The 16845-nt window shown below is 39.6% G+C and overlaps 1 protein-coding gene across 2 annotated transcripts in view; it reads left to right on the top strand.

Moving 5' to 3' along the window:
* Window positions 1–16845, top strand: part of LOC127619846 (nectin-2-like) — a 183794-nt gene that overhangs the window by 76376 nt on the left and 90573 nt on the right. For both annotated transcript variants that reach the window (XM_052092862.1, XM_052092861.1), the window contains exons 2-5: window positions 9220–9329; window positions 9768–10011; window positions 13447–13740; window positions 15841–15958. In XM_052092862.1, coding sequence (XP_051948822.1) covers window positions 9220–9329; window positions 9768–10011; window positions 13447–13740; window positions 15841–15958 — 766 coding nt within the window. The remainder of the gene's footprint in view (window positions 1–9219; window positions 9330–9767; window positions 10012–13446; window positions 13741–15840; window positions 15959–16845) is intronic.

The following is a 16845-nucleotide window of genomic DNA, read 5'->3' as shown; positions in this document are numbered from 1 at the left end:
TTTGATCATTGTTTTCAAATGTTACTTATGTGTACGTGTTTAGTTAAAACAATAGTAACATGTAGTCTTAAATGGATATTTTTGTCACACCTTTGTAAATCTGGAGTTAAACGTTTATTCAATGAGAAAATGTGACACCCCAAGGCAAAGTCATCCTTTAAATATGTGTGTTTTGTTTAAGAGCTTCTGGTGGGCCTGCTTTGGATCATTTGTCTTCTTTAAGTAAAGCCTGTCAGCCGTGTGCAGACACCCTGAGTGTTCAGAGGTATTAAAACAAGTGCAAATAGTAGATTTGTAAAGGAATATGAACAAAAGCACTTGAGCAAGAAGGTAGGGGGTAAAACACTTGCTGTACGCATGCAAATGAGAAGGAGACTTGATGCATGTTTTTAATGTTCTTACTGTATATTTCTCTTTCTGTTTCACTTGAAAACACACACATCATGGAGTCGTTTCATTGACCGCCATAAAAAAGTTAATGACAAGAAACATTGTACATCTGCATTCTTACCCATGAGTCATTTGTTGATGTGTACAGAGAAAAAGGGAGAGAGAGAAATAGTTATATTAAGGAGAGATATGAGCCAAAGATAGAAGGAAACAAAAGAGAAACGATGCAGAGAGAGGTGAGAATAAATGCTCTGTGTTTCTGTTTCTTATTCCGCCAAGCTGGACTGACAGGCCATTGTGTTGCTTCGGGGGGGATTCTGCTACACTGAGTCACGCGCAGACCCTCGTATAATGAAAACACACTTCCTGACATTGAAGTCCTGAATACAGATGTACTGTATACATATTCACCTTGATTCGGTCACACAGACCTAAAAAAACAATGTGCATGCTTTTGCTTTAGTATATCTTAATATTGCTTGCCGAATTAATTGGAATGCAATTAAGCCACAAAAAGCATTTATTAGATAACTTGTAGGCTAGAAACACACTTTACGCAACAACACTGATTGCAAATGATTGGCCAGTGAATTGCAAGCTCATGGTCCCATTGTACATACACAGTTTAGAAGTACACGTACAAGGAATTTGTCTTGGTGACAGAAGCTTCCAGTGCACAAAGGATACAGCAACAAGATGTAGATAATAATAATAATAATAAAAAAGAAAGAATAGAATGAAATAAAAATAAAAGGTGAATAGAACATATGTACAAATACAACTACAAATCTGTTATATACAGATGCAAAGGAATGAATAGCAGAAGAGGTAGGATATGATGGATACATATAAATAGACTAAGCTGTGTATTGCACATAATTATTGCTCAATGGGGCAGTTTTAACTGTTCATGAGATGGATAGCCTGAGAGACAAAGCATTTTTTTTGCCATGATAAGTCTTTGATAATCAATGTACCCATCAAAGTCACAACGTAATCAATCTCAAAATTAAAAATAAACTCCCTCTTTGACACATTTGTGTTTAGTTGTCAGGTAATTGTCAGTAGATTTCAAATTAAGTAGATAGTCACATCATACATGATCACTATCGATCATCGTTTTCATGGTCGATCATTGCTGCCACGTCCGAGTACCCAAGTCCTCGAGTACTCGTGCCCATCCCTTGTCCAGAGTGATTTTTCCAGCCCTTTTCCTCAACCTGGATGTGTACAGTTCTTGAAGGGAGGGCAGGGGGCAAGCAATAATACATTCAGCAGTCAGAACTGTACTTTGAATTCTTCTGATGTCCAATTTCGGAGCTGAACAAAACCAGAAAGTTATTGAAGTGCAGAGGACAGACTCAATGACAGCTGTGTAGAACTGTATCAGCAGCGCCTGTGGCAATTTGAACTTCCTCAGCTGGCGAAGGAAGTACAACCTCTGTCGGGCCTTTTTCCACAATGGAGTCAATGTGGATCTCCCACTTCAGGTCCTGTGAGATGGTAGTGCCCAGGAACATGAATGACTCCTCTGCTGCCATAGTGCTGTTTAAAATGTGAGTGGTGGTGGTGTAGTGGCTAAAGCACAGGCCTGTTAATCAGAAGGTCACAGGTTCTAACCCCACGTCCACCACCATTGTGTCCTTGAGCAAGGCACTTAACTCCAGGTTGTTCCGGGGGGGTTGTCCCTGTAATAATTGCACTGTAAGTCGCTTTGGATAAAAGCGTCTGCCAAAGCTGTAAAATGGTGAGGGTCAATGTTAGGGTGTTTCTCCTAAAGTACACTATAATCTCCACTGTTTTGAGCATGTTCAGTTCAAATCCCTGGAGGGGGCACCAGTGCTGATCATACATGTGCTAGAAGTGAATTTTCCCTGTCTCACTAGCTGATCAGAAAGCTGGTGATCCACTGACAGATAGACTTGGGAAAAGAGAGTTGGTGTCATTTAGTCTGGAGAATAGCTGGGATGATAGTGTTGAAAGCCAAACTGAAGTCCACAAAAAGGATCCTTGCATAAGTCCCTGGTCTGTACAGTGTTGCAGGATATGATGCAATTCCATGTTGACTGTGTCATCCACAGACCTCTTTGATTTACAAAGGGTCCAGTGATGTCCCTCAGGTGGGCCAACACTAGTCTCTCAAATGACTTCATGACCACAGATGTCAGAGTGACGGGTCTGTAATCATTAAGTCCTGTGATTTTGGGTTTCTTTGGGACAGGAATGATGCTGGAGCATTTGAAGTAGAGGGAACTTCACACTGCTCCAGTGATCTGTTAAAGATCTGATTGAAGATGGGGGCAAGCTGGTCAGCACAGGATTTTAGACAAGTGCGTGAAACACCGTCTGGGCCATATGCTTTCTTTCTCTTTAGTTTACGGAAGATAAGGCACACCTCCCTTCAAAGATCTTAAGTGCAGATTGAGTAGCAGGAGGGGGGTTGCAGGAGGTGTTGATGCTTGTGTGAATTGAAGGTCAGTGCAGGTGTGGGGTGTGAGAATGGGCCTTTCAAATCTACAGTAAAACACATTCAAGTCGTCAGCCAGTTGTTTGTTCCGTACAGTGTTGGGGAATGGTGTCTTGAAGTTAGTAAAATCTTTCAGGCCTCTCCACACTGATGCAGGCTTGTTAGCTGAAATCTTGTTTTTCATCTTATCAGATTAGCTTCTTTTAGCCATTCTGATTTCCTTATAGCACATGTCCTCACAGAAACTGATAAATTATGTCACAGTATCTGTGAGCTCGTCCAGATTGGTGACTGCAGCCTCAAATACACTACAATCAGTGCAGACAAAGCAGACTTGTAGTACCAGCTCTGCTTCATTGGTCCAACTCTTTATAGTCTTTACTACATGTTTATATGATTTTAGTTTCTGCCTTTAGGTTGGAAGTAGATGAACCAGACAGTGATCAGAAAGTCCCAAAGCTGCTCTTGTTGTGTAGCTGTGATTCAGTGTATTTCTGTCTCTGGTGGGGCATGTAATGAGCTGTCTGTATTTTGTAAGTTCACGGGTGAGGTTAGCTTTGTTAAAATCACAAAGAATAATAATAAATGAGTCCGTGTATTGTTGCTCCATGTCTGTGATCTGATCAGCCAGCTGTTACAGTGCTGCATTCATGCACATGTGTCTCCGCAATGCGATCCGCTCTGAACAGCTCTCCGGAATGGCTTCACTCAGCCAGGTTACTGTGAAGCAGGGATTGAAAAGTACTTTTTTGTATGGATGAGGAGATGTAGTTCGTCCATTTTATTTTCATTCATCCGTTTATTTACAAAACGTCTCAATAGTCCAAAACCGGTAAAGATTGTATGGTATGTGCTGCTGAATGTTCAACAGTTCGTCCCTGGTAAAACTGATTGAAAGACATTTACTAAACACAGGGCAAAAAAACAAAAACAACTAAAGAATTGGAGAGATCCAAACCATGGCTGCCATCCGCGTATATATATATATACATTTTATATATATATATATATATATATATATATATATATATATATATATATATATATATATATATATATATATAAATTTAAGCAAATATGTGAGCGCAGTCGGATCTAGCTACGCAAGCTTAATTTCGTGTTTATTTTTTTTTTGCATTTAGAAATGTGTCAGAACGCAATTTGTAATGCAACAGAAGTATGCATTGCATTCTCAGCATTGCCACAATAGGCACTTTAGTGGATGTTTGCAAAAAAACAATATTGTTCTACTGCCAGTTTTCATAATGATCACATCGCCATGTTGTTTCCGAGAGTTTCAGTGCCCTAGTATTGGCCACATAATGCCGACTTATTAACAAGCTTCCTTTACTATTTGAAATTTTGTGTTTATCTTCTTTTATAGCATGACAGCATGGAAGACCCAGGTTCGGGTCTTGTGTTGAAACCAGGAAGTTATCGCGCTCGCATAATCAGTGACTAGCGGGATTCGGAGGTTGCATTTGTTTCACAAATATTACATTATTTCCCCACTGGTAGTTAGGTTTAGGTTTGGGTTAGGGTGGCACAGTTTATCAAATATGCTTCCCTCTTTATTGTATTACAGCCTGTAGAGCTCAAAACAACTTGCTTCTCAACTCTCTTTTGGCACTCCTTTGTGGACATTACATCCAGCTATCCTGGATGTGTTAATATTCAGGTAAACGTGTCGACAGTATAGCTAATGCCAACTAACTTGCTCAGCAAGATTCTCTTCAAATGATTTCCCTGTCATGACCACTGTTGACTCAGACGCATTGCATTGGTGGCGTAGTGGGCTAAAGCACATAACTGGTAATCAGAAGGTCGCTGGTTCGATCCCCACAGCCACCACCATTGTGTCCTTGAGCAAGGCACTTAACTCCAGGTTGCTCTGGGGGGATTGTCCCTGTAATAAGTGCACTTTAAGTCGCTTTGGATAAAAGCGTCTGCCAAATGCATAAATGTAAATGTACTTTATGTTGAGCCATTAGGGATTGTAAACACAGATACATGTACACCACAGTAAAAGCAATAGTTGGCATCTTATGTGGGCATGAAGATAATATACATTTCAGTCTGCATAAAGTAACAGATCCCACTTGTGGGAGGCTTGCAAGTCAGAGGTCATACTTGAATGCCATTGTGGAATATAAACTGAGCTGCATTCGTTATAGTTCAGTTTTGTATGGCAGAGATGTATTTTTTGATACAGTTGAGGGATTATAGAGTGAGCCAGGAATGCTTTTGCATTTGATGGTGATTGTTTGAAAGTATGCATTCCTAGTACAACAGAGTTGAGCTCTGTTAATGTATAGTTTAATTTAGGCTAGTGGCAACCCAGCATTTAATAGATCAAATCCTCTCCAGGGTGCAGAGCAATTGAAGGCCTTTCTTTTGAGTGTGTTTGAGTGCGGTGATAATATTTCTGTATTTTTTCAAGTGCAGCTGTTTTGTGTATGTGTGTGTATACAGTATGTGTTTGTGTATGTGTGATCATCAAGATATCCTTAGGTGTATGAGGAGCAGCTCTCATGCTGCTTGGTGACCTTTGACTCCAGTAGCTCTGAGCTGGAGTTCTCTCGCTTCACTCTCCACGGGAGTTCACAGACTACCCAACCAAAAACACAGATTGTTTATTTTAACCTGCCTCTGTATTTGGCGGGTGAGGAGACGAGAAAGCAAAGAGAGAGTGAATGATTTGTTAAAAACTTGAACTTGTTGTTCTCTACAAGTGAATATTGTGCCGACACAAAGATCTGCGTCTGGAATCATGCCCATTGGGTCAAAAGAAAGATTTCTTTGAAAGGACCATGACTGGCACAGCAATGTAGTGTCAATTACCATCAGTGTGTTCGGTCTGACTCAAATACTGCAAAACAAGCATTACCAGGCTATTGAATTTACAATGTCAGTGCTTGATTTTATAGTGTTATGAATGTATGATTATTTACTTTTATACCTGTAGGTTTTTACAGCTTCCTATCATGATGTTGTGATTACATTACTGTTTTGTTAAAGTACAAGGGACCGTAAAAGCATTTTAAGAAAGGCAGGAATCACTATTATTATTGCTCATACACAGGTTTAGAGATTTGAACAAATCAAAAAACACCTAAAAATGTAACTTCAAATATGAAATGCATTGGTTGTTTCACAGACATGAATGATACTGGGATAGTGGTTCTATTACTTTTCTAAGCCATTGGACTTATGAGTCTTGCCTGGCAGACTAAAAATGTATATTAAAGGAGGGACTCGAGCCATATCTAGGAAAGAGAATATCAGTGACATGGGGAAGGGCTCTTTTTACTTAGGCCATTAAGAAACCACCTACAACACCCTAGCAACCACCGAGCCATGCCCTGACAACCACCTTTAACACCCTAGCATGCTGCAGGCAGTTTTGCATGGGCAAACACCACTCACATATTCTTCAGAAAATTAAAAAGAAAATAGTTACTTAAATTCTAGCTTTTGCAAGCAACTGTGTAATGTAATTTTCAATATGCAGAAGCCCCGCTGTTACGAGAGTCTGTATTGCTCAAAGTCTCATTTTAATAATTATGTAACACACACACACACACACACACACACACACACACACACACACACACACACACACACACACACACATGTTGTGTTTCCATGTTTTATGGGGACTTTCCATAGACATAATGGTTTTTATACTGTACAAACTTTATATTCTATCCCCTAAACCTAAACCTAACCCTACCCCTAAACCTAACCCTCACAGAAAACGTTCTGCATTTTTACATTTTCAAAAAACATAATTTAGTATGATTTATAAGCTGTTTTCCTCATGGGGACCGACAAAATGTCCCCACAAGGTCAAAAATTTCGGGTTTTACTATCCTTATGGGGACATTTGGTCCCCACAAAGTGATAAATACACGCTCACACACACACACACACACACACACACACAAGATTAAAATCCTAGTTGTGAGGTATTGTTTTTGATCACGTACAGTAAATTAGATCTTTATAGCAACTATTGCAAAACTTTTCCCTATGGAAATGCCATGGAGATATAGGTGCTTCTTCAACTTCAGGCACTTTTAGGACTATGTATTTCTAGAAAGCAAACAAGTTGTCTACAAACAATGTCCAACAGTGTATGTACATGCATCAAATGAGATTTGTCATTTTTGTTATTCTAAAAACTTTATGGATATTCACACTATAGTGTAATTTCCACCACATCTATGGTAAAATTCTGTATTGGGTTTAATGGAATTCTGTGGTGGAAATGGTTAATGTTTTCAAATTAAAATGGCCAGCTCCTTTTGGCTTCCAAAATTAATTTCTTAGTATATATTTTATATAAAAAAATATACACATTAATGTCACACTTTGTGCATATTGGAAATGACACCCAATAAGAATATTCTGCACACAGTATTTACCTTGAATTTTCTTTTTCTCCAAACATTACTTGTCTCTTATATGTCATCTTGAGCATGCTCCTCACTTTTTTTGATTAAGTACACTTGCTTTTGAAAAAACTTCACTAGTGGCAACATCTTTCGTTGTGGTGGAAATGTTGTTTTTGAGAAATAGATAGAAATAATTTTCACACACTACATATACACTCACCTAAAGGATTATTAGGAACACATACTAATACTGTGTTTGACCCCCTTTCGCCTTCAGAACTGCCTTAATTCTATGTGGCATTGATTCAACAAGGTGCTGAAAGCATTCTTTAGAAATGTTGGCCCATATTGATAGGATAGCATCTTGCAGTTGATGGAGATTTGTGGGATACACATCCAGGGCACGAAGCTCCCGTTCCACCACATCCCAAAGATGCTCTATTGGGTTGAGATCTGGTGACTGTGGGGGCCATTTTAGTACAGTGAACTCATTGTCATGTTCAAGAAACCAATTTGAAATGATTTGAGCTTTGTGACATGGTGCATTATCCTGCTGGAAGTAGCCATCAGAGGATGGGTACATGGTGGCCATAAAGGGATGGACATGGTCAGAAACAATACTCAGGTAGGCCGTGGCATATAAACGATGCCCAATTGGCACTAAGGGGCCTAAAGTGTGCCAAGAAAACATCCCCCACACCATTACACCACCACCACCAGCCTGCACAGTGGTAACAAGGCATGAAGGATCCATGTTCTCATTCTGTTTACGCCAAATTCTGACTCTACCATCTGAATGTCTCAACAGAAATCGAGGCTCATCAGACCAGGCAACATTTTTCCAGTCTTCAGCTGTCCAATTTTGGTGAGCTCTTGCAAATTGTAGCCTCTTTTTCCTATTTGTAGTGGAGATGAGTGGTACCCGGTGGGGTCTTCTGCTGTTGTAGCCCATCCGCCTCAAGGTTGTGCGTGTTGTGGCTTCACAAATGCTTTGCTGCATACCTCGGTTGTAGCAGTGGTTATTTCAGGCAAAGTTGCTCTTCTATCAGCTTGAATCAGTCGGCCCATTCTCTTCTGACCTCTAGCATCAACAAGGCATTTTCGCCCACAGGACTGCCGCATACTGGATGTTTTTCCCTTTTCACACCATTCTTTGTAAACCCTAGAAATGGTTGTGCGTGAAAATCCCAGTAACTGAGCAGATTGTGAAATACTCAGACTGGCCCGTCTGGCACCAACAACCATGCCACGCTCAAAATTGCTTAAATCACTTTTCTTTCCCATTCTGACATTCAGTTTGGAGTTCAGGAGATTGTCTTGACCAGGACCACACCCCTAAATGCATTGAAGCAACTGCCATGTGATTGGTTGATTAGATAATTGCATTAATGAGAAATTGAACAGGTGTTCCTAATAATCCTTTAGGTGAGTGTATATATATATATATATATATATATATATATATATATATATATATATATATATATATAATAAAAAAATCACTCTGTTTAAATTATCATAGTTTTGAACATAATTTGTATTTTTATAATGAATTTTCATGTGTATTTTTATTGTAAATGCTTTAATAATGCTTCTCATCCAGAAGCATTTCTTAAACACAGCTCTGATCTGTATCCATAGTCATGTAGATTGATTGTTCTTTTTTTAATATGGGCAATCAAAGCAGGATAAGTCTCATGCTGAGACAGTCTGCACATTCAGTCAATAGATATCAAGCCACGGAGCTCTTGTGAGTTTGTAATCAGGCTGCACTTTTTTCCCTGGAGGAAGCTCGAGCACAAGAATAACAAAGAGTGACTTTGGTGTGTTTCTTATTAGTGAGAGGCTGATGTCTGGCTTTCATTTTCTGAAATTTGATTTGTTCCTGATTCGCTGCAGATTTTAAGCTGCGATGGTGGAATGTTCTAATGTTTCCCTATTTTGTATTTTCTCTTTTTCACTCAGTGGTCTGGAGTCAGCGTGTGCGAGTGGAATATGAAGTCACGGCATATCCGAATGGGTCTGTCAATCTACGCTGTGAGTTCACCAACAGTGGAAGCACCAAGCTCACACAGGTAAAATAAAGATGTGGGTGAATTATCTTAGATTTGATGATTCGGTAGATGTAGCTCAGCTTAGACAGGGCTCAATAATAAGAATCAGCCAGCCTGGTTGTGGTTAGTAATTATAATTATTTTGATTAAAAGTGTCAAGTCATTCTCACAATATCAGTAAAGCCTCATCTATATCAGCCAGTTTGTTGACGTTACCTTGGAGACATTGATCTTGGCACAATTTGCAACACCAAGTTTCACTATGAATGTTCAATATTCTATCACATAAATCCAAAAGTTTGCAAGGCAGAAAACACATGCACATGATCATCAAAAGTAGGAGGTAGAAACAAAGCACCACTGGCCCATTAGGGCGTGACGGTTCCGAGTTTCCTTGTTGTTGAATCCTGATTAATTTAATGCTGGTTCTTCATTCCATCATTTCTTTCTGTTTTTCAGGTCTCGTGGATGTTTGAGCGTAATGAAGGTGATAGACAGAACATTGCTGTGTTCCACCCCACGTATGGAGCGAGTTTCCCTAATAAAGATTTTGAAGGGCGAGTTAAGTTCACGCAAGGTTCCCTGGAGAACCCCTACATAAGAATCGACAATCTGAGGATGACTGATGCAGGCAGGTATATCTGCGAATTTGCCACTTACCCCAGTGGAAACGAGCAGGGAACCACCACTCTTATCATGCTGGGTAAGTTACAAGGCTTTGTTCATAGGCCACAGGGTGCTTCACAAAAAATAATTATAGGCTCAAGTTTTAGGCTGTGACAGAACAGCATACTTGCTTAGACTAGGGCTATGCAAATATAGTTAAAAATGTTGTATTTGGGGGGCCTGGGTAACTCGCTCCCACGCCTGGAGTTTGCTAGTTTGAATCCCAGGGTGTGCTGAGTGACTCAAGCCGGGTCTCCTAAGCAACAAAATTGGCCCGGTTGCTAGGGAGGGTAGAGTCACATGGGGTAACCTCCTCGTGATCGCTATAATGTGGTTTGCTCTCGGTGGGGCGAGTGTTGAGTTGTGCATGGATGCCGTGGTGGATGGCGTGAAGCCTCCACACACGCTACGTTTCCACGGTAATGAGCTCAACAAGCCACGTGATAAGATGCATGGGTTGACGGTCTCAGACGTGGAGGCAACTGAGATTCGTCCTCCCCCACCTGGATTGAGACGAGTCAATACGCCACTACTGGGACTTTGAGCGCATTTGGAATTGGGCATTCCAAATTGGGGAGAAAAAGGGAGGGAAATAATTAATAAATAATGTATTTACATTTTTTTTATATATATACCTGTATATTTGATAAACACCATACCTCAGATTTTGTTTATTTGCACTAAAATTGCAAAAGGGTGGTTTATTTTTTTCAATGATCCTTATTGATACCATTTTCAAACAAATTATAATTTTAAACAAACAGACATTGTTCAATTCAGAATGTTCACAATGAAGTAAAATACATTACAAAATGAGTTAAAATTATATGCTTTCCACATAGTGTGTTTTCTACAGAAATTTGCTTTTGCAGCAGTGAGAGAGTGTTTATTATAATATAATATACAGTGGCAAGAAAATGTATGTGAACCCTTTGGAATTAGCTGGTTTTCTGCATTAATTGGTCATAAAATGTGATCTAATCTTTATCAACCTCACAAGTATGAACAAAACAATGTGCTTAAGCTAACAACACACAATCAATTATAAACTTTCTTGTGTTTATTGAACACATCCCATTAAACATTCGCAGTGCTGTGGAGAAAGTAAGAAAACCCCAAGGCTAATGATGTCAGTAAACGCTTATTAGAGTCAGGAGCTGGCACACCTGGCATCCAATCAATAAAAAGAAATTGAAGGTCTGTGTTGGAGCTACTTTGACTTATAAAAAGGACTCAAACATTTTGAGTTTGCTATTCACAAGAAGCATCTGCTGACGTGGACCGTGCCTCGCAAAAGAGAGATCACAGAAGACCTATGATCAAGAATCGTTACTTAGCATACAGTTGGAAATGGGCTACAAAGTTTAGATAAAGCTTAGATATTAATTTGTCAACAGTTAGACAAATTGTTTATAAATGGAGATCATTTAGTACTGTGGCTACTCTCTCTAGAAGTGGCCGTCCAGCCAAGTTGACTTAAAGGGCACTCCACAGAATGCTAAAAGAGGTAAAAAAGAACCCTAGAGTGACCGCTAAAGACTTGAAGGAATCATTGGAACTGGTTAACATCTCGGTTCATGAGTCTACTATATGGAAAACATTATACAGACACCATGCGTAATTTTATATCCTTAACAAAATATTGTCAAATGTATTGCCAGCTCTATCTTAGACCCTTAAGGCAAGGTTTGGGCTGCAGAATCTATAGCTACTATAAGTGTAATTTGGAAAGCTCAGACACTGAGGCATGGTAAACTACATTAGCTTTACTCACAGTAGTGTTTCTGCTGTCTGCTTTAACGCTAATGTCCGCCATTAGCCTTATTCATCAGTTGAATGACTAAGCTAAATTCAGACTGATGCTATGTATCAGAGCTGCCTGTTTGTTATACCTCATGTCAAGCTGTGTGCAAGCTTCTTGCTCTGTTTAGCCTCCACTGCTTCTCTTGAGTACACCAAGTAACATATTATATCTATTTTTCTCTGTCTTTCTCTTTCTAGTTACCTATTGCTTATATTTTCTTTGAAGCTCACTAAATTGCTTGTTTTTGTTATAGAACTGGTATATTTAAAGGTAATTTTTATCATATCATACAAGTACTGTAGCTGTGCTAGTTTCATGTCTCTTGTATAAGTCTTTCTTAAGTAATAAAATTATTTAGGTTCAAATCAGTATTTCATGTCAATTTATTTGTTAATTTTATAAGAAGCCTTGTAATAGGCGGCTCCATAATCAGTGTTGGGTAAGTTACTCAAAATTAGTAATCCACTCTCTATCTCTTCCCTAGCGTTTGTCCCACATAGGTGCAGGATCCGCTTTGTGATAGTCCGCATATATATATATATATATATATATATATATATATATATATATATATTTGATTTTGCACGAGTTTTACAGCGGATGCCCCTCCTGACACAACCCCTAGTGGCTGGGGACTCTCACTCACTTACATACGGGGCAATTTTAGAGTCTCCAATTCACTTAACCTGCATGTTTTTGGACTTGTGGGGGAAACCGGAGCACCTTGAGGAAACCCACGCAAACACGGGGAGGACATGCAAACTCCACACAGAAAGGCCCTAGTTGAGCCAGGACTCGAACCCAGGACCATCTTGCTGTGAGGCGACAGTGCTAACCACTGAGCCACTGTGCCAAAATATATAATTTATTACAATTTATAACAAAGTAATCACATTATTAATAATTTTAAATTTAAGTTCAAATAAATACAATTTGCTTAAATTTGTGGTTTTCCACTCAAATTCAAAATGTCTGTATTTCCTCATTCATTGTCGCACACCCTTCAGCTGTTACAGAAATGCTAACAGACATACATATGAATTCATACTTTAGATGTATTATACTTCTATCAGAAAGATTCAATAATATTGGAATTAATACGAATGAAAGATACATATATAATTTGTCGTAAGCCCCGTCCTACAGTTCAGTGCTCAGATGCTGCTTGAACTGTCAGATCCTGCCAGATGTGATGACGGCAGGGGAGCAGAGCTTACCTCCACCCAGTACGGGACTAAGCTGGTGGAGATAGGGTGGAATGGGGGTAAAAACACAAAGTATGCGAACAATGAGAGACAGCTGGCCGGACTTTTAAAGCGGAGGCCTGATAGATGAATCTCGATATCTCCCTGCTAGAACTATGCTCATGCTTACGTTTATTATTTTAGCACAAGTAATGTACATAAAAGTCATTTAATTGAAAGTAACTGTAATCTGATTACAAGAATTTAAAATGTAATGTGTTACACTACCTTTTTGAAAAAAAAAAAAGATATTAGAAAAAGACACCCAACACTGTCCAATATACATCAGGTTACTGAAAAGCTTGCCAGTGTTTATTTTACTATTTTAATGTCAGTCTGTCTGACGCATTTGAAGACTGTGTTAAAATACAATTTTGTTTTAGGCTTTTTTTTTAACCTCTTTCAAACCTTCATTCTCCTTTAGCCAAACCCAGAAACTCTGCTGCCCCAGTCCCAGTGCAGGCCGGCTCTTCTGAAGTAGTCGTGGCACGTTGCGAGGCGGCCCAAGGAAAACCTGAGGCGGCTATCTCCTGGATTACAAGCTTATCCGGCCGCTATAACCACACTTCAGTGCCTGAGAGCGATGGCACTGCGACTGTCAAGAGCGAGTATCGGATTGTCCCGACTCGTGCAGAAAACGGGAAAGACATCACCTGTGTGGTCGATCAGAGGACGCAGTCTGCATCTCAGAGCTTCCCAATGAGGCTGGTGGTGGAGTGTAAGATCCACATCAAACTCACACACTGTTGAAGGTTCACCCAAAAAGGAAAATTCTGTCATTTACTTACCCTCATGTTTTTCCAAATCAGTATGACTTTTTTTTCCCGCTAAACACAAAAGGTACAGTAGCTACTTGTCATGAGGACTGGAGATTTCAAGCTTCAAAAAGGAAGCAAAAGAAAAGCTTCATAAAAGTCTCCATATGGCCTGTGCACTATATTCCAAGTCTTCTGAAGCCATACGATAGCTTTTTGTGAAGAACAGACCAAACGTTTTGTCTGTTAATCACTGTAAATTCACGACAGGAGGAGCAATTTCCGGTTCAAGAACAAAGCTTAAATTTGAGTCTTTTCAATGAATTTGTTGATTGGGTTCACAACTGGTCTGAAAGATTCATTCACAGTTCATATTGATCTGTTCAACTCACTGACTCGTAGTGGTTCTCGAGGTACCATCTCACTAGATGGTGAGATTATCAGTAAAAAAATAGACTTAATGATGCACTGTTTAAGCGTTGAACTCTTACTCCCGTATACATGCTCAGTCAGAAAGCAGCTTTCTTGGGGCCTAGGTTGCTCAGCGAGTATTGACACTGACTATCACCCCTGGAGTAGGGAATCCAGGGCGTGTTGAGTGACTCCAGCCAGGTCTCCTAAGCAACCAAATTGGCCCGGTTGCTAGGGAGGGTAGAGTCACATGGGGTAACCTACTTCTGATCGCTATAATGTGGTTCGCTCTCGGTGGGGCAAGTGGTGAGTTCTGCGTGGATGCCACGGTGGATGGCGTGAAGCCTCCACACGCAGTATATCTCTGCGGTAACGTGCTCAACAAGCCACGTGATAAGATGTGCGGTTTGACGGTCTCAGACATGGAGGCAACTGAGATTCGTCCTCCGCCACCCAGATTGAGGTGAGTAACCGCGTAACCACGAGGACTTACTAAGTAGTGGGAATTGGGCATTCCAAATTGGGAGAAAAGGGGATAAAAAAGCAGCTTTCTTCAGTGCAAAGTAATTTCTTGCAACGCTTGTGCAAATAACAAACATGGTATCCAAGAAAGACTTTACTATTTTCATTCGTAACCTGCATATACTCAAATGTGAGGGACCGTTGATATTTTTCAAGGGTGTGTATAAATGGGTATAGTTTATATTGTATGTGCTTTTCCCACTGTACTCCCAGAAATGTTGAATTCTTTCCGCTGTGTTGATTTGTTGTTGGGCTCCATCCAATGAGATTTGTTATCTGGTCTGTTCATGCACATGCGCGCTCTTCAGACACCTGTTACAATGACGCTTATGCCTTTACATGACCACATTATGGAGAAACCTATGTGTGTTAAACCGCTTTCTCTTAGTCCCTTGAGTAACTTACTCAGTGTAAGGAAATCTGCGTTCTAAACGTTGTCACTGTATTTTGACAGTGACAAACAGTGCACAAGTTGTATGGACCACTTTTAATGCTTTTTATAGTACTTTTGCATCTTTTTGAAGCTTAAAACGAGTCAGTCCCCTTTGATTTTAATTGTATGCAAAAGTACGACCAGCACATAATTTAAAAGCATCCTTTTTGTGTAATACAGGTCAACATGAGAGTGAATATATAATTACACAAGTTTCATTTTGGGGAACTATTTCTTTAAAAAAATGCACTCACTCACAATCCCTCTCATAACACCTTTTCTACTTCACTTCCCCCTCTTTCATCTGAAAATGCACTCAAGCATCTCTGCCTCATATTTCAGCCTCAACACTTTTCTCACGTTTTTTTCCCCCTTAAAAGCTATTTACAGAGGTGTCTGTGTTTGCATAGCTGAAGCTAGAGTGTTTGGGGATGTCAGAGATTTGCAACTTCACCGTTCCTTTTATAAACCTGCCTGTCGGAACATTCTCGCCTCTTGCACTTTCTTTTATTCTGCGTCTCTCCCTCGTGTCAGAGTACTTTGAGTCTTTGTAGGGCACCACTCGCTTTGGCATCTTCAGCACATCTGTAGCTTCCTCTCCCACCCCAGAATGAAAGATAATCAGCCTTTGAACTGCTCTGTCAATGCTGGACTTACAGTCGAATATCCCTCTCTCTTTTTCCCATTCCCTTTCTAGACCCCCCCACTGTGACGATAGAAGGATATGATGACAACTGGTATATGGGGCGGAAAGATGCCGTTCTGATCTGTCAAGCAGACGCAAATCCAGCACCCACTGATGTTACCTGGATGGCGTGAGTGCTCCCCTCCATATATAAACTATTGCTAAAGAAATTGTTCAGCCAAGGTTTCCTTTTTTGTATTCTATAATAGAGGAAATTATTTTGGAATGAACTGAGGGTGAGCAAATAAATGACAATCTTAATTCTTGGATGAACTTTTGCTTTAATCGCAATGCAAGCTGTGCAAACAGCAGAGCTTTTGTTTTCACAAAGTTTTCATTAGCATTCAGAATCCATATTCCATATCTATATTTATGTTTTGTTGCTCTTGTACATGTAATCATTCAACTGTAGCTACAATATGACTACAACAGAGTTAAAGATAACGGTTTTGCTGTTAACAAAAGCCACAGACTAATTGCTGCAGAATTGAGAAAGTATCTCTGCCTCCAGTATAATACAGCAACAGCCTATCAACGCTTCACTGGTTGGCTTTCATTTTCCCACTAAAACAAAAGACAACATGAATCAATAAAGATTGAGAAAAAACATTAACAAGACCTATGGGTAACAGATGCTTGCATATTGGATACTGCTCGATTTTGGAGTTTCAAGTTACTTCAAAAAGATGCAACATTACAGATTTGTTTGGCGCGTTTTGCATTGAATGGGAACATTTTCTGATTTGAATAATTAGAAACGTGCATGTTTTGAATGATCAGTCACATGCCATCGTATTTGTGTGCATTAAAGTGTCATGAAACCCCATATTTCAGCTTGAGTCCGAATATCTGTGTAAATCATTGATAAATCCATTCGAACATTGAATCGAATGCAACAATTTATGTAAGAATTATTTCCGTAAGAAATATGTACTGTTTATATTTTATGAAACACTGATTTAATGCACAGATAAATGCTCAAACGTCTGCATTTGTACTTTGCTTCTAAAATTTTTA

The sequence above is a fragment of the Xyrauchen texanus genome, chromosome 26, assembly GCF_025860055.1.
Source record: "Xyrauchen texanus isolate HMW12.3.18 chromosome 26, RBS_HiC_50CHRs, whole genome shotgun sequence".
Classification (NCBI taxonomy): Eukaryota; Metazoa; Chordata; class Actinopteri; order Cypriniformes; family Catostomidae; genus Xyrauchen; species Xyrauchen texanus.
Note: the sequence above shows the minus strand (reverse complement) of the source record. Positions and strands in the feature narration are given on the sequence as shown.